Source organism: Hyaena hyaena, unplaced genomic scaffold (assembly GCF_003009895.1).
Source record: "Hyaena hyaena isolate Hyena2069 unplaced genomic scaffold, ASM300989v1 scaffold_201, whole genome shotgun sequence".
NCBI lineage: Eukaryota > Metazoa > Chordata > Mammalia > Carnivora > Hyaenidae > Hyaena > Hyaena hyaena.
This window is the reverse complement of record NW_024080833.1, coordinates 114,447-138,241: the sequence shown is the minus strand read 5'-3', so window position 1 is coordinate 138,241 and position 23,795 is coordinate 114,447. Positions and strand designations below refer to the sequence as shown.

At 39.2% G+C, this 23,795-nt stretch overlaps 1 protein-coding gene across 1 annotated transcript in view; it reads right to left on the bottom strand.

Annotated features, from left to right (window-relative positions):
• Nucleotides 1-4,830: 4,830 nt before the first annotated feature.
• Nucleotides 4,831-23,795, bottom strand: part of MAEL (maelstrom spermatogenic transposon silencer) — a 36,307-nt gene continuing 17,342 nt past the window's right edge. Inside the window, exons 9-12 of the mRNA XM_039241887.1 lie at nucleotides 10,153-10,215; nucleotides 9,055-9,187; nucleotides 5,916-5,991; nucleotides 4,831-5,357 (exon numbers count right to left, since the gene is read on the bottom strand). Of these exons, the coding sequence (XP_039097818.1) occupies nucleotides 5,170-5,357; nucleotides 5,916-5,991; nucleotides 9,055-9,187; nucleotides 10,153-10,215 (460 nt within the window). The 3' untranslated portion in view covers nucleotides 4,831-5,169. The remainder of the gene's footprint in view (nucleotides 5,358-5,915; nucleotides 5,992-9,054; nucleotides 9,188-10,152; nucleotides 10,216-23,795) is intronic.

The window sequence follows — 23,795 nt, the reverse complement described above, 5'->3', positions numbered from 1 at the left end:
TGATCTCAGTTATGAGATCATGCCCCATGTGGGGCTCCAGGCTGAGCACAGAGTCTGCTTAAGATTCTTTCTCTCCTTCTCTTTCTGCCCCCCTAAAATAAAAAATGTAAATTAAAAACCTTAAAAATATTAAAAAAACAGACAAAGATAAAGCATTTGATAAAATTTAATAATCATTCATGATAAAAAAGAAAATCCTCTTAGCAAACTAGGAATAGAGGTGAACTTCCTAACTTAATAAAGAGGATCTACCAACCAACCAAACAAAAGCAAGACTATTAACTATAGAGAACTGATGGTTACCAGAGAGGAGGTAGATGGAGGGATGAGTAAAATAGGTGAAGGACATTAAAAGTACAGTTACCATGATAAGCACTAACATATAGAATTGTTAAATCACTTATATTGTACACTGAAACTAATATAAAACTGTTAAGTATACTGGATTAAAATTTTTAAAAAATCTTTTAAAGAATATCTACCAAAAGCCTATAGCTAATAATCCTACTGAATGGTGAAAAATTCAAGACTTTCCTGCAAAGATCAGGAACAAGGCAAGCATGTCTCCTCTCACCACTACTTTTCAACACTGTACCAGAAGTCCTAGCTAATATAGTTAAGATATGAAAAGAAAATAAAAGGTACACAGGTTGGGAAGGAAGAAATAAAACTGTCTCTGTTCACGGATGACATCAACATGTAGAAAATCCAAAGACAAAAAAACAAACAAAAAACCCCTCCTGGAATCAATATGCAATTATACAAGATTAATATACAAAAGTCAGTCAGTTTCCTATATATCAGCTATGAGCAAGTGAAATTTTAAATAAAAACACATTACCAGCAGAGCACAGAGAATTTTTAAGGTAGTAAAAATATGCTTTCTGTAATGATGGATACACGTCATCATGCATTTAGCCAAACCCACAGATTATACAACACCATGAGTGAACCCTCAGGTAAACTATGGACTTTGGGTGATTATGATGTATCAATGTAAGGTTTCTTACTTGTAACCACTGTACCAGTCTCGTGTGGGATGTTTATAATAGGCAAAGCTATGTCTGTGTGGGAGCAGGAGATATACACATCTCTGCAGCTTCCTTTAAATTTTGCTATGAATCTAAAACTCCTCTAAAAGAATAAATTCTTTAAATACTTAAAAAACTATTTCCATTACCAACCCCTAAAAATAAAAAACTTAGGTAGAAGCCGAACAAAATATGTATTAGATCTATAAGAAGAAAACTATAAAAAATGAGTTATCAAAGAAAATTTAATGGAAAGATATCCCAAGTTCTTGGATAGGAAGACTCAACATTGTCAAGATGTCAGTTCTTTAGATCCAATACAATCTCAATCAAAGTCCCAGTTAGTTGTTTTGGGGATATTAATCAGCTGATTTTAAAGTATAAATGGGAAGGTGAAGGACCTAATAGAACGCATTGAGCATTGAAAACCAATGTCAAAGGACTTCAAGACTTACTATAAAGTTACAGTAATCCAGACAGTGTGCTACTGAAATAGACAACACATCAGTGGAGCAGAATAGACCCACATAAATATGGTTAACTGATCTTTGACAAACAAGCAAAGGTTAACACAATGGATAGAAGGTCTTTTCAACAAATGGTGCTGGAACTAAACATCCACATGCAAAAAAAAAAAAAAAAAAAAAGATGAATGTCGCAGACCTTATATCCTTCACAAAATTTAACTCAAGCTAGATCGTAAACGTAAATGTAAAACACAAAATATAAAACTCCTAGAAGATAACAAAGAAGAAAATCTTAAGATGACCTTGAATATGGAAATGGTTTTTCATGTATAACATTACAGGCACAATCCCTGAAAGAAATCAATGATAAGCTGGGCTTCATTCAAATTATTCTGTTCTGCAAAGAAACCATACAAAGAAAATGAAAAGCCACAGATGAAAAACTGTTTGTAAAAGACACATGTGATAGTTATCCAAGCTGTATAAAGAGCCCTTAAAACTTAGTAAGAAAATAAACCACCCAATTAAAAAATGGGCAAAAGAACTTAAAGGATATCACACCTGTTTTAAAATTAGGTTGACTTTTATTGCTGTTCTAAGAGTTATTTATATATTCTGGATATCTTTATCAGATAAAATGATCTCCAAATATTTTCATCCATTCTGTGGGTCTTTTTTTCGACTTTGATAGTGTCTTTTAATGCATAAGAACACTTTTACCGGACTTAATTTTGATGAAGTCCGATTTATTTTTTCTTTTGTTGCTTTTACGTTTGCTGTCCTATTAAGAAACCAATGCCTCATCCAAGGTCATGATTTACCCTTGTATTTTCTTCTAAGAGTTGTATAGTCTTAGCTCTAACACTTAAGGTTTTCATCCATCTTGAGCTAATTTTTGTAAATGATAGGGCCCAAATTAATTCTTTTGAATGTAGATATCCAATTGTCCCAGCACCATTTGTAGAAAGACCATTATTTCCCCCATTGAATGGTCTTGGCACAAGTGTCAAACCAAATGACCATAGACCGTTTATTTCTCAATTCTATTAGTTGATCTACAGATGTAAACACTTTTTTATAAATGTTTATTTTTGAAGGAGAGAGAGACAGAGTGTGAGTTGGGGAAGGGCAAAGAGAGAGAGGGAGACACAGATTCTGAAGCAGGCTCCAGGCTCTGAGCTGTCAGCAATAGAGCCCGACGTGGGGTGTGAACTCAGGAGCTGTGAAATCATGACCTGAGCTGAAGTTGGATGCTTAACCGACTGAGCCACCCAGGTGCCCCTAAGCACTTTTAATAATACAGCAATCCGTTATTAAACCCATGAAATGACATTTCTAGAAGACAGGGGAAACAACTTATTTACCTTGGTATTTACCCAGCACTTAGCAGACCCTGAGAACATGTTCACTGAACAAATTATTTACTTCTGAGGAAAGGAATGGGAATGGAGTCCACAAGAAAGATGGGCTCCTTTCCTCATGGAGTACTTTACTGTTTGATGTGGATTTGGAATTCTGGCATTCCTTCTCCGTTGTTGGCAATGGTAGTATTTTTTTTAAGTTTCAAGTGTACAATTTACTGACTCAACACTTACACACAACACCCGGTGCTCTTCACATGCTCACGGACACCTGTTGTTTCTTGTGTTAATGTTAGCCATTCTGACAGGTATGAGGTGGTATCTCATTGTGGTTTTGATTTGTATTTTCCTGACGATGAGTGATGTTGAGCATCTTTTCATGTGTCTGTTTCCATATGTTGGTCTTTGGAAAATATCTGTTCATGTCTTCTGTACATTTTTTAACTGGATTGTTTTTTTGGGTGTTGAGTTTTAAGTTCTTTATACATTTTGGAACCACAAGACCTCAAACAGCCAAAGTAACCTTGAAAAAGGAAAATGAAGCTAAGCTGGAGGGATCACAATTTCCGACTTCAAGCTAGAATACAAAGCTGTAGTGATCAAGACAGTATGGTACTGACACAAAACAGACACATAGATCAATGGAACAGAACAGAAAACCTAGAAATGAACCCACAACTATATGGCCAATTAATCTTTGACAAAGCAGGAAAGAATATCCAAAAGAAAGATGGTTTCTTCAACAAATGCTGCTGGGAAAACTAGACAGCAACATGCTGAAGAAACAAACTGGTCCACTTTCTTATACCATACACAAAAAGAGATTCAAAATGGATTAAAGACCTAAATGTAAGAGGGGAAACCATTAAAATCCCAGAAGAGAGAACAGGCAGCAGTACTTTCTCTGACAACAGTCGTGGCAACTTGGGAGGCAAGGGAAACAAAAGCAAAAATTGGGATTTCATCCATATAAAAAGCTTCTGGGCAGCAAAACTGGAAGGCAGCCTATAAAATGGGAGAAGTTATTGGAAATTATTCATTCTTTTTCTGAACATCTCGTACAGAAATCTGGGCACCTCAAAATGGGCAACTGAGGAAAAACTCAGTCATGAACTCAAACAGCAACAGTTAAAAGCTCTTAAGTATTGTAAGATAACACAAAGAAAATGCTACTGAAAATGGAGCAGAAATCACTTTCAACCAGGATAACTTTGAGTATCCCAATCACTCATAAAGTATTCTTGAAGGGTAGTAAATACCTCAAATTTGCTTCCAAAAGAATTTTGAAAAAAAGAGGAGACATGAGTTTGAATTTTACTAATAGGATTTGGGGGTTTCTGAAGAGAAAAACCGCTATTTTTCTAAACTAAATTTCTGGTACTTATTGTTTTGGTTTATCTGACATATATACTACAAAAGTACAGCACAACCTGTAATATTTTTAAAATATAAGTTGAATAATTAACACAAGATTAAATTCAAATGGCATAGAACTGGACTTAGGCACCTAAAGCCATTGATCTGAATTCTAATTTTAGGCTTTCCCTTCATTTCCGCAGCCAACCCAATTACTGTCATGTTGATTTTGAAGAAAGATAGGTTTTCAAAGCTTGGATATATGATTTTTAAAAATCTACTAGTAGAAAATGCAATATAAACTTACACCGTATGAGTTATTTCTTGTTAAAAGATCTGATATCAAAAATAGATAAAAAGGAAGTAGAAGAAAATGCCATATATGAGAAACAGTCTTTGGAGTCAGTTACAGTTCCTCTTGAATATAACCTGAATCTCTGAGGGGTGTGTGTGTGTGTGTGTGTGCATGTGTGTGTAAAATGGAGGTAATCTCCTTTCTCAAAATGGTTATGAGGATTTCACAAGATGACAGATATATATGTCCATAAACTAGGTACTTAAGTAAGGTCCACATTTCATAAAGAGAATAAACTAACACTATTTGAAAAACTTTTATAACAGATATTCAGTATCTTTATTGTAGAGGAAAAGATTATCAAAACATTCCCAAAAGTACAGCTCTAAAATGCCAGTTTTGTTTGTAAAGGACTCACACTTTGATGGCGTTCACACCACACAGTCAGGAAGTAGAACAAGCCCTCAGAAAAGAAAAGCAAAAGTGCCAAGATCTTCTCCAGCCACAATTAATTTTAATCTATGAAACAGAATCGCCTTACAAATTAAGTAGTTTCTACAGTAGTGACATTTATCCTTGATGTGATCTGTTTATTATGGCTGTAGTCAGAAGGGAAGTTGGGCCTGTTATTTTTCCAGAAATTGAAAAAAGTACCATCATTAAGATAAGGAAGAGAAAGATTTGTATCCATCTTTTTGGGACATGTAAGGTGAGAGTGCAGTCTCACAGGTGGAGAATTTGTGGATATTGCTGGAGGAATTGGAGATGCTCTCTAGCAAGCGTGTAATCCCTCTTCCCCGAACACTGCTCTTTTGGCCAGAAATTTTCACCCCAGATGGATAGTCACCTAAGGATATTGGACACAAGACAAGAAAAGTAGTTAATTTTATAGTTTTATTACATAGAGATCCCTCAATTAACTCTTATCCTACTACAGGCCTTTCATGAATAGGACAGAAATTCTTAGTAAAGAAAGACAGATTCTCAGAATAAAGGTAAAAGCCTGAACAAGAATATTTCTTTTTGCGTTTAGCCCCAGAAACCTTAATTGAAGTTCTTCAGACACCATTTGAAATTTCATGTCACTAGCTTTTAAATTTTCCACTCTGCCCAAAGACATCCTAAACTCTAAAACTATAGCTGCTACAGGAATAACAGGTTTATTTTAAATGCCTTGAACAAAAATCAGAAGACTAAATTAAATTATATTAAAGTGATACAAAAATGTACATATTGAAATTGTTTAAGGTGGTAACGTCAAATAAAATCCCAATTCAATAAAATCTTCATATCCTAAAACTAATTTGGAGCCATCTGTTTAATAAGTACCATACCCTGGGATCTGAATAAGCTTTAAGGCCCAGTACTTCCCGAGGTGCATTCTTAGAAAATAGAAGATGCTTACCAGTGGGTGTGTTTGACCTTTGTTCCGGATTAGAAGAGTTGAAATGAGAAAATCCTGAACTCTCAACTCTTAGCTTCTATAAGTAACAAAAATACAAGGGAAAAAGTTGTTTTCTTATCGATTATTGGATTATCTACTTCAATTTCAAATTACTGTTTATAAAATACAAACACCCAATTTTACAATGTCTGATGAACTTTTGAAGAGACTGCTGTAAAGGGAACAGAGGGTAATGTTTGGAAGGGAACTGCAGGGTCAAGAGAGGATTATTTTTAAAGACGAGATTATAGGGGCGCCTTGGTGGCTCAGTCCAGGACCACTGGAGAAAGGAAAGTCAAGAACTGACAGGTTGGGGAGCTGGATTACCTATGGGAAATACTGTTTGATAACATGGCTCAGTGCTGCTCTAGGAATGAGGACAACCCACTCAGGGGCCACTGACTCTAAGATGTGGCTCTCAGGCACTAGAGCCTCTATGACAGAAGACCCAAAGTCTCCGGATTTTAGGGAGAAGATAGGAACAAGCCTATAAGAGGCAACGTTAAATTTGGAAAACTACCTCAAACCTAAGCCCATGATAAATGAGGGGGAAAAAAAATCACCATTTAAAAATTTTTTTAATGTTTATTTTTGAGAGAGAGAGAGGGAGGGAGAGAATAAGATGGGGGAGGGGCAGAGAGAGAGGGAGACACAGAATCTGAAGCAGGCTCCAGGCTCTGAGCTGTCAGCACAGAGCCCGATACAGGATTTGAATTCATGAACCATGAGATCATGACCTGAGCCAAAGTCTAACACTTAACCTACTGAGCCCCCCAGGCGCCCCACAACAGCACGATTTGATAGCGTTAACAGGGAGGCAGTATCTTTAGAGGACAGCCATATTTTAGTTAGAAGAGAGAAGATAAACAGATCTTCCCAAGAAAAGATTAAAGATATTTGAGATTGCTGATAACTAAGGGTAAGAGATGCATGGAAAAGTTCTTCAGGACTTGGTTAGGAGTGGAAAACACAGTCCGCCAAATGGGAGGAGTCTGGGAGAGGAGAGAGAATTGAGGTATCCTGAGTTTCTGTAGTGACTGACAGAAACAATGGAGAGGAACATTCTGAGATTAACTCTGCTGGTCTCAGCACAGCGACAATGGGGCGAAGGAGGCAGGGATTCTCAACCTGGCATTACTGCCATTTCAGGCTAGGTAACACTTTGTTGCGGGAGGCTGTCCTGTGTCGTCACAAGATGTCTGGCCTCTACTCATTTGATGCCAGTAGCACCCTTTCCCCAGATGTGATAACCAAGTCTCCAAACATTCCCAAACGTCCCTTGAAGGGCACAAAATAGGTCCTGGCTGATAACTACTGGGTTGAGAGTTAACAGGAGAAGGAAAAGTCTTGCTCAAAGAATATATGGAGACCTCTGGGACAGCCTCTTTATTTTTATTCTTTGAAATGTTTATTTTGTGGGGCGCTTGGGTGGCTTAGTTGGTTAAGCCTCCAACTTTCGCTTAGGTCATGATCTCACGGTTCATGGGTTCGAGCCCCGCGTCGGGCTCTGTGCTGACTGCCAGCTCAGAGCCTGGAGCCTGTTTCAGTCTGTGACTCCCTCTCTCTCTGACCCTCCCCTGCTCACACTGTCTCTCTCTCTCTCCTAGAAATAAATACAACAATAAAAATAAAATAAAATGTTTATTTTGAGAGCGAGCAAAGAAGTGTGCGTGCGCGCGCGTGCACACACACACACACACACACGAAGGAGGTTGGGGCAGAGAGAAAGAGAGAGAGAATCCCAAGCAGGCTCTGCACAGTCAGTGGGGCTTTATCTTATGAACCTGTGAGATCATGACTTGAGCCAAAATCAAGAGAGTCAACGCTTAACCCACTGAGCCCTCAGGCACGCCTCTCTTTTTCATTTTTTAAACTGTCATACACGAAGATGGACTTTTCTGGGGTGCAGACGCCTATACAGGTTGTACCACATGAAGAGATCTGTGGAACCACTGCTGTAGTCTGGAGATAGCGCCATTCTACCACCTCAAAAACTTCCCTCATGCTGTCCCCTTACAGTTATCCCAACCCCCTGAGAACCCCTGATATGTTCTTTATCATTACTGTTTTGTCTTTTTAAGAATGTCATATAACATCTTGAGACTGCTTCTTTTGCTAAATATAATTAATACCCACGAGACCCTAATCATTGAGTGTAACAACAGTTCATTCTATTTTGAGGGTTCCCTTTTCACTGTTTTATGAACCATCTTTATTTTTTTTTAATGTTTTATTTTGAGAGAGAGAGACAGAGCATGAGAGGGGAGGGGCAGAGAGAGAGAAGAAGACAAAGAATCTGAAGCAGACTCCAGGCTCTGAGAGGTCAGCATAGAGCCTGACGCGGGGCTCAAACTCACAAGCTGTGAGATCACGACCTGAGTTGAAGTCAGACGCTTAACTGACTGAGCCACCCAGGCGCCCCTAGGAACCATCTTTAAATGACAACAACATTTATTGATTATGTACTATGTTCCTAGGCAGAGTTCTTTCATATACAGCTGCCTTTAATCCTATAACTACTAGCCCTTATTATTATTCTTGTTTTACAGATAAGGAATCAGCACTGAAAGTTCAAATAACTTGCATAAAGACACACAAAGATTGTATGTAGCAGGCCTGAAATGCAATTTAGGAATTCTAACTCCACAGTCTCTCTCTTAACTGCTATGCTATTAGTGGTATACAGAGGAGTACTAGTAAATAAATAGCAAGGAGGGAAGAAAGGTGGTAGGGAAATTAGACAGCTTTTAATCAAATCCTAAATCAGGTCTTATACATTTTTGAAGTAAATATTTTAAATATTTATATTATCTATATTTAGACAATTTTTGGAATGAATTTTGCATATGGTTTGTATAAAGATAGACTATTGCTAATTTTGATTTTCCTAAAACTTTGTTAAACATAGTAGGAAAATATAGAAAGAAAAAGATTTATGCAACTGGGTCCAACTGGATTAAGAAGTGTTTAACATTCCACAGAGGATTTTTAAAAAATGTTTTAGAAAAAAGAGAACCAGAGTCCAGATCTGCAGCTGTTCCTGGCCGGTACCCCGTGCAGTAGCACAGGGAGGCCACAGGTCCTGAAGTCAGCTCCTTACCTGGTAACGCCCTGCATCCAATACAACCATCTTGGGGGTCACACTATTGCTGGCCTCGTAATCTTGAAGTGGTACGTGAGTTTCTGTAAGCTGGATTCCAAAGAGAGTGGCCAGAGAATTACTGATGCAGTATCTTTAAAAGGAAATAATAAAATTCATTATCAGAATCTAATTCGTTCTAAAATGATTCAGATTTTTTAAATTTCTAATATAAAGATATAAGATATACCATTCTAACTTGGGGGTGGTTAGAGATTCAGAGAAATGGGATTGGGTAGCAACACATATCATAAACTGGTCACTGCTAGTAAGCAATACTCTTCTGATTACCAGATAAAATTTCAGGTTTATTATAAGGGAACATGGATGGGAGTAAAGATTACCAGAATTCTCAAATGTTTAAGGCAAGGAGAGGGCAACAGAAATTAGGCTGTAATTTTAAAAACACTTATCTACCCTCAGAACCAACTGCCACTAGGCATGTAAAGGGAGCACCAGAGCACCAGGGATCTGAGGCTCCAGGCGCCTTCACTATAGAATGAGAAGCCGGGCGTCCGCCTGGCTCACTTGGCTAAATGTCCGCCTTGATTTTGGCTCAGGTTCTGATCTCGCAGTTCGTTGAGTTCAAGCCCTGAGCTCTGCGTTGTGGAGCTTGTTTGAGATTCTTCTTCTCTCTGCCCCACCCCTGCTCATTCTTTCTCTCAAAAATAAATAAACACTTTTAAAAACGAGAAGAAAAGGGCTTTTAAGCATCTGAACAAGGAAGTGCTGTTGTTAATGACGGTAGGGAATTTTACTCTCCTATAATGAAAATTTTCAATAAATGCTTCTGAAGGTTCACTCAAATTGCTCAGGTGGTTAACTATACCAAACAAGTGTGGCATGCACAGAATAATAAAAGTAACGTGAAGTTTAAAACACACGCACACACGTGCGCACACGCACACACACAGACACCCGACCCTTTGTTTTAAAAGAGAATTATGGAAATAGACATGAACAGTGTTTAACCCCATTTGTGAAAGCAACAGCAAGTGAAACGGCTAAGAACTCAATGCAGGATACAGCATTATGAAGAAACTCCTTTCTCCAACTTACGCAATTTTCTTGCAAACAGCTAAAGCACAGAAGAGAATATCGTTTTCTTCATGCCACTTGCACCTGTACAAAAAAGAAAAAGGACTTTAATATCCTTAAGAGCAGTAGTGTCGTTTGAGGGGTTTTATATATATAGCCAGATTTCTAATTTACCTAGTTAACTTACCTAGTTAACGTACCTAGTTAAAATCATTTAAGAAAAACTGACTCAAAGTTTTAACATTTAACAAAAATTAGATTTTTTAAAAAATATTTTTTTAAATGTATCTCCTCTGACGCAAATTCATAAATTGCACATACCAGGTATGTTCTACTGTGAAGCGAAATGAGTGTGACAGACACGCCCCTGTGACTATGGTTACCAGGCACCTGTTTGACATCCACTCACTACATGCACACTATTCACCAGCACTAGATACAGCACTGAATGAAACACAAACTCTGATCCACACAAAACTTACTTTCATAGGAAGACTGATCAAAAAAGATGTAGGCATAATACACAATAAATTAGATCAAGACAAGTTCTAAGGAGGAAAACAAAGATGAAAAACATGACGTGAGATGTTGCGAAGAGGTGACATTTTAGGTGAGGCCGCCAGGAGAGGCACCACTGAGAGGGACCGCAGAGAAAATGATGAACAGCACACTTTTACGACAGCCACTATACACCGTAGGTTTCCACTTAGCACAGTCTACTGAGACTCGGAACAGGACTTACTATTTGAGTAATTAAAAGCTTGCCTGAACCTAGCAAGAATCACTTTAAAATTACTGAAACCATGCTAAACACTAAGTGTAAAAAGTCAATTATCTGAACTTAATTTAAGTTATTTAACTGAATGGAAGACTAAATATAAAATTAAGAATTTCTCACTGCTTTTATAAAGTGATTCAATAAATGGGATTCATAAAACTCTTAGGTCTAAAATGAAGGATTAGGTTGAAACTAAGCCTAAGTTCTTACATAGGCACACAGAATCAAGTAATTTTTAAATTTCCAGTTAGTTTTGCTCCTTTTCCAGAACCTAAACCCCCCAAGTTCAGTGCCTCCTATACACATTTCCACGTAGATCGTATGTGAAATAAAAGCAACTGAAAATCGAACAATGTATTCCAGGATTAAAAACAAAAAGCCCAAAAACAAACCTGCAGAAACCTGATCCCAGCGGAAAATGCCTCCAAATCTAACAGTTACAATGTTAAAAATGACGTTTTGATGTTTTTACTTATACTTTTTAAAATTTTAACTTGAATTCCAGTTAGTTAACACAGTGTAATATTAGTTTCAGGTGTACAATTCAGTGATTAAACATTTTCATAAATCACCGCTCTTCACAAATGTACTCCCTCCTCCCTCACCTCTTTGAGCCATCCCCCCACCCCTTCCCTTCTGGTATTAAGAATCTGTTTCTTGGTTTGTCTCTTTTTTCCATCATCATTTGTTTTGTTTCTTAAATTCCACATGAGTGAAATCATATGGTATTTGTCTTCCTCTGACTTATTTCTTCTGGATTCTCTTCCTCAAAATCATACCACCAATCCCCCTAAAAATGACTGTATTTTCTAGTAAAGAAGGATTTACTCTAAAAATCTGTCAAAAATTAGAACTGCTTTGTACACTTTGTTAAGCTATTAATATTCACTTTGCAGCCTCAAATCTAGCCCCAGCATGAACACCTCTTAGATGGGTTTCTTTTATGAAATTCCACTCCAAAGTCATAAGGTCACAAGTCAGTTGGTCTTTTGAGTGAATGTGCAACCTGCTCCTGAGTTCCAACATGATGTCATTCACGCCAACGATGTGTAGCACGAAGGCCTTGACAATCGTCTTTTCCTGTCTCAAAAAGTCCTCCCTCTTCCCTCCTCCTTCCTGAGGACAAGCCAGCCTTTACACCCGCTCAGAACCAGGCTGCTAGAGAGCCTCTAAATGCTCCTCAAAGTGACTCACGAGTTTCTCTTAAATAGTCTCTGTGCTTTCATTCCTTTGAGTCACTGTTCAGGTCCTTTTCTTGTCTTGGAAGGTCCTCCCTTCAACCCAAATCTCTGCTCACAGAAATTCTATTCATCTTTCCAAGAGAACCAAATAAAATATTTACCCCAGCACGTATTTCACATATTTTTAACCCTCATACCTGAAGTGATTTCTCCCTGATATATCATAATCTCTGGAAAATTGTAAGAAATTACCGTATACAACTTCACTGTCATTACCCTGCTTTATTGCTCTTGTCAGACAGGAGACACTAAAGGCGAGGACAATCATGTCACTCCTTCCTGTGTTTCCCACAGAACCTAGTCTTCGACCTTACAGATGAGAGCCACCTAAACATTTGTTAATGATAAAAACTCAGGGCACCTGGGTGGCCCAACTGGTTGAGCTTCCAACTTCGGCTCATGTTATGATCTCACAGTTCTGTTTGGGAATTGTTGGGCAAGCTGCTGGCAGCGGGGAGCCCGCCTGGGATCCTCTGTCTCCCTCTCTTCCTGCCCCTTCTCTGCCCACACTCTCTCTCAAAAATAAACATTAAAAAATAAAAATTCAATAAATTGGTCTAAGAAAAAAATGACTCTAAAGTGATGTCAAAATATAAAGCTGCAACTCTTAAGGGCACATGCACCCCAATGTTTAAGGCAGCACTATCGACAACAGGCGTAGTATGGGAAGAGCCCAAATGTCCATCGATGGATGAATGGATAAAGATGATGTGGGGTATGTGTGTATATAAAATGTATGTGTGCATACACACACACACACACACACACACACACACACGATGGAATATTACTTGGTGATCAAAAAGAATGAAATCTTGGGGCGCCTGGGTGGCTTAGTCGGTTAAGCGTCCGACTTTCGCTTAGGTCATGATCTCGCGGTTCGTGGGTTCGAGCCCCGCGTCCGGCTCTGTGCTGACTGCCGGCTCAGAGCCTGGAGCCTGTTTCAGTCTGTGACTCCCTCTCTCTCTGACCCTCCCCTGCTCATGCTGTCTCTCTCTCCCTCCTAGAAATAAATAAAACATTAAAAAAAATTAAAAAAAAAAAAAAAAAAGAATGAAATCTTGCCATTTGCAACAATGTGAATGGAACTAGAGGGTATTTTTTAAAAATTTTTTATAATGTTTATTTTTGAGAGAGTGTGAGCAAGGTTGGAATAGAGAGAGAGAGACACACACACAGAATTCAAAGCATGCTCCAGGCTCTGAATTGTCAGCACAGAGCCCAATGCGGGGCTTGAACCCACGAACAGTGAGATCATGACCTGAGCCAAAGTTGGACACTCAAATGACTAAGCCACCCAGGTGCCCCAGAACTAGAGAGTATTATATGCTAAGTGAAATAAAAGTCAGTCAGAGCAAGACAAATACCACATGACTTCACTCATATGTGGAGTTTAAGATACAAAACAAATGAACCTAAGGGAAGGGAAGCAAAAACAATATAAAAACAGAGAGGGAGACAAACCATAAGAGACTCTTAAATACAGAGAACAAACTGAGGGTTGCTGGAGGGGTGCTGGATGGGGGGATGGGCTAACTGGGCAAGGGGCAGTGAGGAGGACACTTGTTGAGATGAGCACTGGGTGTTATACGTGATCACTAAATTCTATTCCTGAAACCATTATTATACTATATGTTAACTGACTTGGATTTAAGTTTAACAAGTAAAATTATTACTTGAAAGAAAAAAAAAGCTGTACCCCTTAAAACTATTGCTGGGGCTTCTGGTTAAAAATGCATGAATTATCTTCTCTTCCTCCCCAAACCCTATGGAAATGACAGTCAAAAGAAGAACGATAGTAGCAGTCTGCAGTAGGAAGAGGCCTCCACGGGAGAGAAGTGACCAAGCCCGCAGGATACAGAAAGTAAATGAAGGAGTGCGCACTGATGAGGGAAGACACCGGAAGTCACAGCCCTCAGCCCTCTCAGACCCGGCTACTCGGGAGCTCTGGCCACCAGAACCCTAGACAGGCTCTGAAGCCACGGACAGGCCTCTGGCCAGAGAGCAGAGGTAAGACAGGAGGCTGAACTTCTTCTGTACAAAGAATGGTCATGTGCCCTGACTGTGCAAAGAAGTAAACCCTTCTTGGAGAACTAGGCAGCAAGAATGGGTGCTAGTACCTTAAGACAAAGCCCTCAATATTCTGGCATTTAGGATTTTGTCTCAGCTTAACATCCAGCTCCCTTGTCTGCTTCCCCTAAAGCCCAATTCGTTGATAATCTCCAATGAACAATACTGAACCCTTACTCAGTGCTGCAGCCTCATTTCTAAATATGACCGTAACCAAAGACGATCAGACATTCAAAGAAAGTCTGCGTCACAAAAAGGTCAAGACAGGAACATCACAAGTCACAACCCCAAAGAATGAAAACCCAGAGAACAAAAGCACACGAACATCCCTGCCCCACCAGCAAGTACCCCAATGAGAGCTATGGAATTACTGTATCTATGATCCTACATTTCTTCCTCATATCTTCAACCCAAATCAGCACTGACGACAGCTGGGACAGTGTGTGCAACAGGACAGTACTGCAGGCAGAGAGGTACTGAGACCTCAGGACAGTACTGCAGGCAGAGAGGTACTGAGACCTCAACAAGTCAGCCTCTGCCCAGTATTGAAATGCCACAGCTTGTTGGGGTGCTGTGCTCAGTGCCCTTTGTGTCGTCTGCCTAAGTGACTTTGTCAATATCCGATAGATCCAATAAAGAAGAGAACTAGTCTCCCTTCACTGCATTTTCAGTGCCCAGAACAGTGCCTGGCACATAGTGAAAGGATGAATGGTGGCATTATCCAAATCTCTTCATGGAGTTCTAGGCTGGGATGACCAGCTGCTTGCCTGTTATTTCTAGATCTTACCTCACAAGGACCTCAAAACATTCTAAACTTGCTCCTCTCTCTCGTCTCTGTTTACCCTGAAATATATATACTACAAACCTGAGCACTGTCTTTCTTTCAAGCTCTTCCTGTATCCAGCCCATCAGCAAGGTCTACTAATTTTTACCAAGATGAAATCTCCATCTCTACTGTCACCACTCTGGTCCAAGCCATTTCTTGCCTGGACTAGAGACGGTTTAATAGTTATAGACTGTATTCTTCCTTTCTTGCCTTTCAATATATCCATTAAAAACTCAAGAGGACCTTTTAGAAACCTAAGCAAACTGTCAGGTTGATAAAATTCCTTCCTGTACCCCCCAAATACAGAGACCTGATGGTTGGCAGATGGGAAGGGAGGAGAGATGGGGAAAAAAATTCCTGTAGCTTCCTGTAGCTAAGAAGGCTTATAGTGTTTATGGTCCTTGCTTATTTCTTTTTTTTTTTTTTTAATGTTTTTATTTATTTCTAGGAGAGAGAGAGACAGCCTGAGCAGGGGAGGGTCAGAGAGAGAGGGAGTCACAGACTGAAACAGGCTCCAGGCTCTGAGCTGGCAGTCAGCACAGAGCCCGACGCGGGGCTCGAACCCACAAACCGCGAGATCATGACCTAAGCGAAAGTCGGACGCTTAACCGACTAAGCCACCCAGGCGCCCCATTCCTTGCTTATTTCTTGAACCTCACCTTGTGCATTCTCCCCTTTGCTCACTACTTTCCAGTCAAGCTAACAATTTCCAGTAAAACCAAGCTTTCACCTCAACGCCTTTGCCTCTCTCTGTCCAGGATGCCCTTCTTTCGTTTTTGCATGGCTACATCTCTCTCACTTCAGATCTGTTTCAATAATACATCCTCAATTGCTTCTCGGTCTTTTGGCTAAGATCAAGTGCATTACCACATCCTCAAAAAAAAAAAAAAAAAGCCCCTATTCTTAACTATTCTAGAAAGTAGTCTTTTTATACAGTCTTCTCTGCAAGAGGAAGAACAGTATCCTGCTGATTTCCTTCTCTGCACTGATCACAAGCTAAAATTACCATTTTATTATTTACTGTATATTTCTCTTTCCCATTAAAACGTTGGCTTCATGAAGGCAGAGACCATGCAGATCTTGTTCACCACTGTTCAGCACAGTGCCTGGGTCAGAGGAGATGCTCAATAAATACTGGCTGACTGATTAAAAGCTGCCTTGTTTCAAACATACGTCATTACAGAGTGAATTAATTCAAGGACAGTTATGACAAAAAGCAACAAAGAGAATGGGAGACCTATAAAAGTTATGAATATTCTAGCCTTCAAAACACCAGGACAGTCATCAACAACCTCTTTACTTAAGATTCTGATACTTTCTCTAACTGTACTCAATTTCACCAATACCTATCCATTTCATCTACACATTCGTCCAAAAGCTAGCAGCATCTATCAAAAATTTATCACAAACTTCAATGTAAAAGAAGTTTAAGAGAAGCCTTTGAAGAGAGTCCTATCTGCTTATATTAACAGATTCCAACAGTAGCTTCTGTTGACTACTACAAACAATCTCCCTTCTAAACAATACTACATCTTGGAATCCATCCCGTCCAAAGCAGTTTATTATAAAAGTGCTTAAAGTGCTATGTGGTAGTTTCATCACTAACAAAATCCCTTGGCACAAGGTCTCTCTCTTTCTCATATGCCAAAGCTACTCTTATGGTAGCCTACTTACTCAACTGAGCTCAACACGGTGTTTCTTCAATTTTGAAACATGCTTTTTTTCACTTTTTAACTTAAGTGGAAATGCATTTTCCAACTGAAGGTACTTTACAATTGCTATTGGCCTAGAAATAGTTGCACTGCCTGAAAATGTACAAATTTGGTTGTTCCTGATGATAAACAATTGCAACCCATTTTATTCAACAAACCAACTGAAGGTTATTTGAGAAAATACTGATTTGTCTCTGAACACATTCTGCTGACATCAAGACCCAGCATAGTAACCTGCATAAAGGCTGCTGTTAGTGGCAGTAAGTATTTGATACACCAGCATATAAACAAACACATATGTCCATTGTGTGCTTCACTAATCATGTTGTTCCCTTTCTTTGCAAAATACTTGCTCGGTCTATTTGGTTTCCTTTTTCCTCCTAGTAACCATACATTTTATCCTTCCCCTAAAATTATTTCTCATTTTAACTGAAGTAGAGACTTTCAGCTGCACAACAGTGACTCGACACATTTAATAACTACTACACTGTGCTCACAAGTGTAGCTAATCTGTCACCATACAACACTATGATGACACCACTGACTATATTCCCTGTGCTGTGCTTCTCATCCCCGTAACTTATTCAGTCCTTATTCATAACTTATTCAGTGGAAGTCTGTACCTCTTACCCCCTTCACTCATTTTTCCACATTCCCCTGCTTTGTTCTCTGTATTTATGAGTCTGCTTCTGCTTTTGTTTTTTAGATTTCACACAGAAGTGATACCCTATGGTATTTGTGTTTCTTTGATCCATTTCACCTGGCGTAACACCCTCTAGGTCCATCCATGCTTTACAAATGGCAAGAGCTCATTCCTTTTTATGGCTGAGTAATTTTCACATCTTCTTTACCCATTCATCTTTGGAAGGACATCTGGTTTGCTTTCATATCCTGGCTATTGTAAATAATACTGCAATGCTGCAATACTGCAACACTGGGGTGCATAGATCTTTCCAATTAGTGTTTTTTCTTTGGACAATATATGCAGTAATGGAAGTACTGGATCATATGATATTTCTATTTCTAATTTTTTGAGGAACTTCCATACTGTTTTCATAGTTGCTGTACCAATTTACATTCCCACCAAAGTGCTCAAGGATCGTTTTTTCTCCACATCCTCATCAACACTTGTTATTTGTTGCCTTTGATTCTAGGTGTTCTGACAGGTGTAAGGTAATAGCTAGCTCATTGTGGTTTTGATTTGCATTCTCTCATGATGAGTGATGTTGAGCATCTTCTCACGTGTCTGCTGTCTGTATGGCTTCTTTGGAAAAAGGTCTATATGGGTTCTATGCTCATTTCTTTTTTTTTTTTTTTAATGTTTTATTTATTTCTAGGAGACAGAGAGAGAGACAGCGTGAGCAGGGGAGGGTCAGAGAGAGAGGGAGTCACAGACTGAAACAGGCTCCAGGCTCTGAGCTGGCAGTCAGCACAGAGCCCGACGCGGGGCTCGAACCCACGAACCACGAGATCATGACCTAAGCGAAAGTCGGATGCTTAACCGACTAAGCCACCCAGGCGCCCCCTATGCTCATTTCTTAAATCAGATTTGTGTGTGTGTGTGTGTGTGTGTGTATGTGTGTGTTGAGTTGTAGAAATTTTTTATGCATTTTGGATACTAACCTATTATCAGATATATAACTTAGAAATATCTTTTCCCATTCAGTAAGTTGCCTTTTTATTTTGTTAATGGTTTCTTTCATGGTGCAAAAGCTTTTCATTTTGGTGTAGTCCCAACAGTTTATTTTTGCTTTTGTTTCCCTTGCCTGAGAAAAATATTGCTACAGCAGATGTTAAAGAGACTACTGCCTGTGTTTTCTTCAAGGAGTTTTATGGTTTCTTAAATTCTTTTTTTAATGTTTGTTTATTTTTGAGAAAGAGAAACAGAGGGGCGGGGGAGGGGCTGAGAGAAAGGGAGGCAGAGAATCTGCAGCAGGCTCCAAGCTTTGAACTGCCAGCACAGAGCCCGACGTGGGACTCAAACTCATGGATCACAAGATCATGACCTGGTCTGAAGCTGGACACTTTACCCACTGAGCCAAATGAGGCGCCCCTAGGAATTTTATAGCTTCAAGTCTTCAATACATTTTGAGTTTATTTTTGTTTATGGTGTATGGTGCAGTTCTCTTTTAAGAAACACTGTTATCACCAACACTCTGGATGGCAGAGAAGTCAATAATATATATAAACACAGACAATGAATGACTCTGAAGGTAAAGTTTTAGAAATACATTAATGAATAGCTGAAGTAAGAGTATATAAACCTAAATATGCTATCATATCATCCATAAATTTTGTAGATTAAGAAGAATAAAAACAGAAAATCTATAGATGATACATAACCAAGAGAGAATTACAAAAGTCAATTACATAAAAATGGGGGGGACCTCTTAATTTCCAGTGGAGTAATTTCATACCAAACTATTTTATATGGCTTTAGAAGGAGGCTGCAGTCCAGAAAACACTGGAGGAGAGACAGAAGGGAAACAAAGAGCCTAAGATTAAATTACAACAATTCCACAATGAGATCTGGATATTTCCAGAGTCCTGACAGATCAGAGCACTGGCTACAGCAAAGGAACTTACCAGTGCCTGTGAGGCTCTAGGAGGCAGTCTGGAAGGTAAGGCTTCTGGGCAGCAGGAGGTAAGAGGAAGGGAGAAGAGTTGTTTAGAAATTGCATGGAGAGGGGGGAAAAAAAAAAAGCAAAGGGGAGAGAGGGAAAATTTTAGGATTTTTCAGGACAAAAGAGAACAGAAAAATGGGAAGACCCACCACCCTGGAAGCATTCAAAGGAACCACCATTTTCTACACTGACAGAAGAGGGAGCACTGGAGCGAAGAGTGTCAAACCTCCCAAATCAGCAGCCCTGTCCAGGAAATGCAAAAGAATTTTAAGATATGAAAACATGTCCTGAGTGAGAAATTTCAAAACTAAGAACAGAATAAAAAAGACGTAAGAGTTTACAAAACTATGGAAATAAAAACTATATCAGAAAAGAACTAAGTTACAAACTACCTAAGGAAGAATTAAAGATTAAAAACATAAAAAGAGAGAAAAGGGTCAGAGACCATGATCAAAATGAAAGATAGGCAAAGAAGACCAAACATACCTATGCTGGACTCCCCTGAGAAGGGAAATGAAATAGAACAGAATACTAAACAATGATCAAAGAAAACTCTCCTGGAGTAAGGCCTGATTCTGCATATTGAAAGAGGTCACCAAACAACTGAGAAAACTACCCTGCAATAATATACTCAGAGAAATATCATAATAAAACTATTAGATTTTTTAAAGATGAAAAAACATCCTTAAAGTCTCTAGGCAAAAAGATCAAGTAACTTAAAAGGCCAAGAGAATTAAATGACCAAACTTCTCAAAAGCAACACACAATGCAATCTAACAATGAAGCTGTATTTTGTAGAAACTCAAGGAAATAAAAGATAAATCAATAACAAGTTTTCAATAGGCAAGAACACAGGGAGAACTGTTCCCAAAAGCCCTTAATTAATTTACCAGATCAAGATTCCACACCCAAATAGGGGGCGCCTGGGGGGCTCAGTGGGTTAAGCATCTGACTTCGGCTCAAGTCATGATCTCGTGGTTTGTGGGTTCCAGACTGGCATCAGGCTCTGTGTGGACAGCTCAGAGCCTGGAGCCTGCTTGGGATCCTGTGTCTCCCTCTCTCTCTGACCCTCTCCTGCTTGTGCTCTGTCTCTCTCTCAAAAATAAACATTAAAAAAAAAATTTTTTTTTTAAGACACCAAAATAACACAGTAAGCAAGTTAAAACTATGGGATATTCAATGAAACACAGAAACACAGTATAACAAAAAACTTTTATATACCATTCTCAACATGTGACAGATCAAGCAGACATAGCTAAAGGGATTAAGATAAAATTTTTTTTTGGAGGGCGCCTGGGTGGCTCAGTCTAAGCGTCGACTTCGGCTCAGCTCATGATCTCACGGTTCGTGGGTTCAAGCCCCATGTCAGGCTCTGTGCTGACAGCTAGTTCAGAGCGTGGAGACTGTTTTGGATTCTGTGTCTCCCTCTTTCTCTGACCCTTCTCTGCTCACACTGTCTCTCTCTCTCTCTCAGAAATAAATAAAACACATTTTTTAAAACAGGTAATTTTTTTTAATAACTGGAAGTTTGTACCTTCTAATCTTCAGCTAAATAGCCCATCCTCTCACCAGCCTCCCCCTGTGACAACTACCAGTTTGTTCTCTGTATTTAAAGTCAGTTTGGTTTTTAGTTGGTCTTTGTTTTTAGAGTCCACACAGATGTGACAGTATTTGTCTGTCTGACTTATTTCACTCAGCATAATACCGTCTAGGTCTATCCATGTTGCCATAAACTGAAAGATGCATTCTTTTTTTGTGGCGCAGTAATATTCCGGCATGTATGTGTGTGTTGTGCACACCAATCTCCTTTATCCTGAAGAGCCAAAAATTAAGTCCTCCATTAAGTGCAACCTTGGGCTGCACGTAGCCCCAGTCCCAGTCCTAGGAAAAGCCTCAGACTGTTCAAGGCTAAAGCCATCATCAGACCGCCCTCAGTTCAGTTAATCAAAAAGAAAAAAAAAAAAAAATTCCTATGGTCTGAGTCAAGGCTGGAAACTGCAGATACAAATTAGCCAATTTCTCACTGCTTGTCTGAACCCCCGTGGGCCCTTTGAACTCACCTCACAATTGGTCATTTTCAAAGGATTCTCAAAAGTCATGATTGGGTCCCACCAAAAGTAATGAACACCTCACAGATACTGAATGGTCAAAGCTGTAATTGTAATTGGTGCTTATGTGATGATGCTACATGTACTGTAACACCCCCATCCCTTACTCCTTAAAAACCCTGTTCGCTATTGTTCTTGGCTTCACCTTGCTGCCATGACACCGGCAGGCTGGTGAGCCCCTGCTCGAGCTTGTAATAAAGACCCTTTTGTACTTGCATCGATGCCAGCTCCTTGGGGGGTCTCTGGGACTCGTGATTTGGGCACAACAATCCATTTATTTATCGATGGGCAGCTGGGTTGCTCCCATGTCTTGTCTATTCTAAATACTCATGGGGAAGCAGGTATCTTTTCAAATTCGTGTTTTCCTTTCTTTGGGTAGATACCCAGTAATGGAATTACCAGATCTCACAGTCTATTTTTTTTTAATGTTCTATTTATTTTTGAGAGAAAGATAGAGACAGTGTGAGCAGGGGAGGGTCAGAGAGAGAGGGAGACACAGAATCCGAAACAGGCTCCAGGCTCTGAGCTGGCTGTCAGCACAAAGCCCGATGTGGGGTTCGAACCCACGAATCATGAGATCATGACCTGAGCCAAGGTCGGATGCTTAACTGACTGAGCCACTCAGGCGCCCCTCGGTCTTTCTATTTCTAATGTTAAGCTCCATGCTATTTTCCACAGTGGTTGCACCAATTTACATTCCCACCAGTAGGGCCCTCAGGCTCCCTTTTCTCCACATCCTCACCAGCCTTTGTCTTTCTTAAGAGATAAAACAAACAACAACAACAACAATAAAACTTATGAAAGGAAAAAAAAGAGATAAAACAACTTAAACAACATAAAGTAGTCCTCACAGGCGAATGTCAAATGCTACACCCTGATAATAAATATTCTTCTCACATGCCCACAGAACATTCACAAAACTGATCATATATTAAGTTGGCAAAAAACTGCAAAACTTCCATAAAGCAGAAATATTATGAACTAAAGTGATCACAATGCAAAAACACTAGAATTTACTAACAAAAACCAGAAAGGCTTTTCCACCCGGGGATTATTAACTGAAGGGTTAAAACTACAGAATTTTTTTTAAGGGTTTTTTAAAATTTTTTAATGTTTTATTTATTTCTAGGAGAGATAGAGAACAGCATGAGCAGGGGAGGGTCAGAGAGAGAGGAAGTCACAGAACTGGAAACAGGCTCCAGGCTCTGAGCTGGCAGTCAGCACAGAGCCCGACACGGGGCTCGAACCCACAAACGGTGAGATAATGACCTAAGCGAAAGTTGGACGCTTAACCGACTAAGCCACCCAGGCGCATCCAGAATGTTTTTTAAATGACATAATACTGTAAGTGAATCTGTGAGATGCACCGAAAGCAATGTTAAGAAGAAAATTCACTCTACTAAACATTTCTCAATAAATAATAAAAACTAATGAATTCTGAGCCCCCAAAGTAGAAAAAGAACCAGAGTACCCAGAAAATGAGAAAAAAAAAACAGAAATTAATGTGGAAGAGAATTTTAAAAAACCCAAATCTAATAAAATCCTGTTGTTTTGAAGAAAAAAATAACAAAATAGACAATATGCTAGTTTCATTTAAGGGGGGAAAAGCACAAATATACAAGATAACCACTGAAACAGTAAATTTTATTTTATTTTATTTATTTTTATTTTTTTTAATGTTTTATTTATTTCTAGGAGAGAGAGAGAGAGACAGCGTGAGCAGGGGAGGGTCAGAGAGAGAGGGAGTCACAGACTGAAACAGGCTCCAGGCTCTGAGCCGGCAGTCAGCACAGAGCCCGACGCGGGGCCCGAACCCACAAACCGCGAGATCATGACCTAAGCGAAAGTCGGACGCTTAACCGACTAAGCCACCCAGGCGCCCCATGAAACAGTAAATTTTAAAAATCATGAGACTAACTCTGCAGACTTTTAAACAAATTTGGAAACTTATATAAAAATGTATAATTTCCTAGAGAAATACAGACTACCAACATTGATTCCATTAAAGTTAGAAAGCCTAATCAGATAGAAGAAACAAAGTTATTAGAGAACTGCCTCACAAAAATTATCCAGTCCCAGATATGCACAACTTGTACGAGAAAATTTTAAAAGTCTTGAAAGGACCAAAAGCAGATTTGAGAAATGCAAAGACATCTCACCTTGGACAGAATTCAACATTATAAACATTTCGGTTCTCCCCAATTTGTAAGCTCAATGCAACCCAAGGAGTTTTATGGACTTAGATTGAAGTGAAGTGGTTCTTCTGAATATACTTTTTTGTTTAAATACATTAAAAATAATAAAA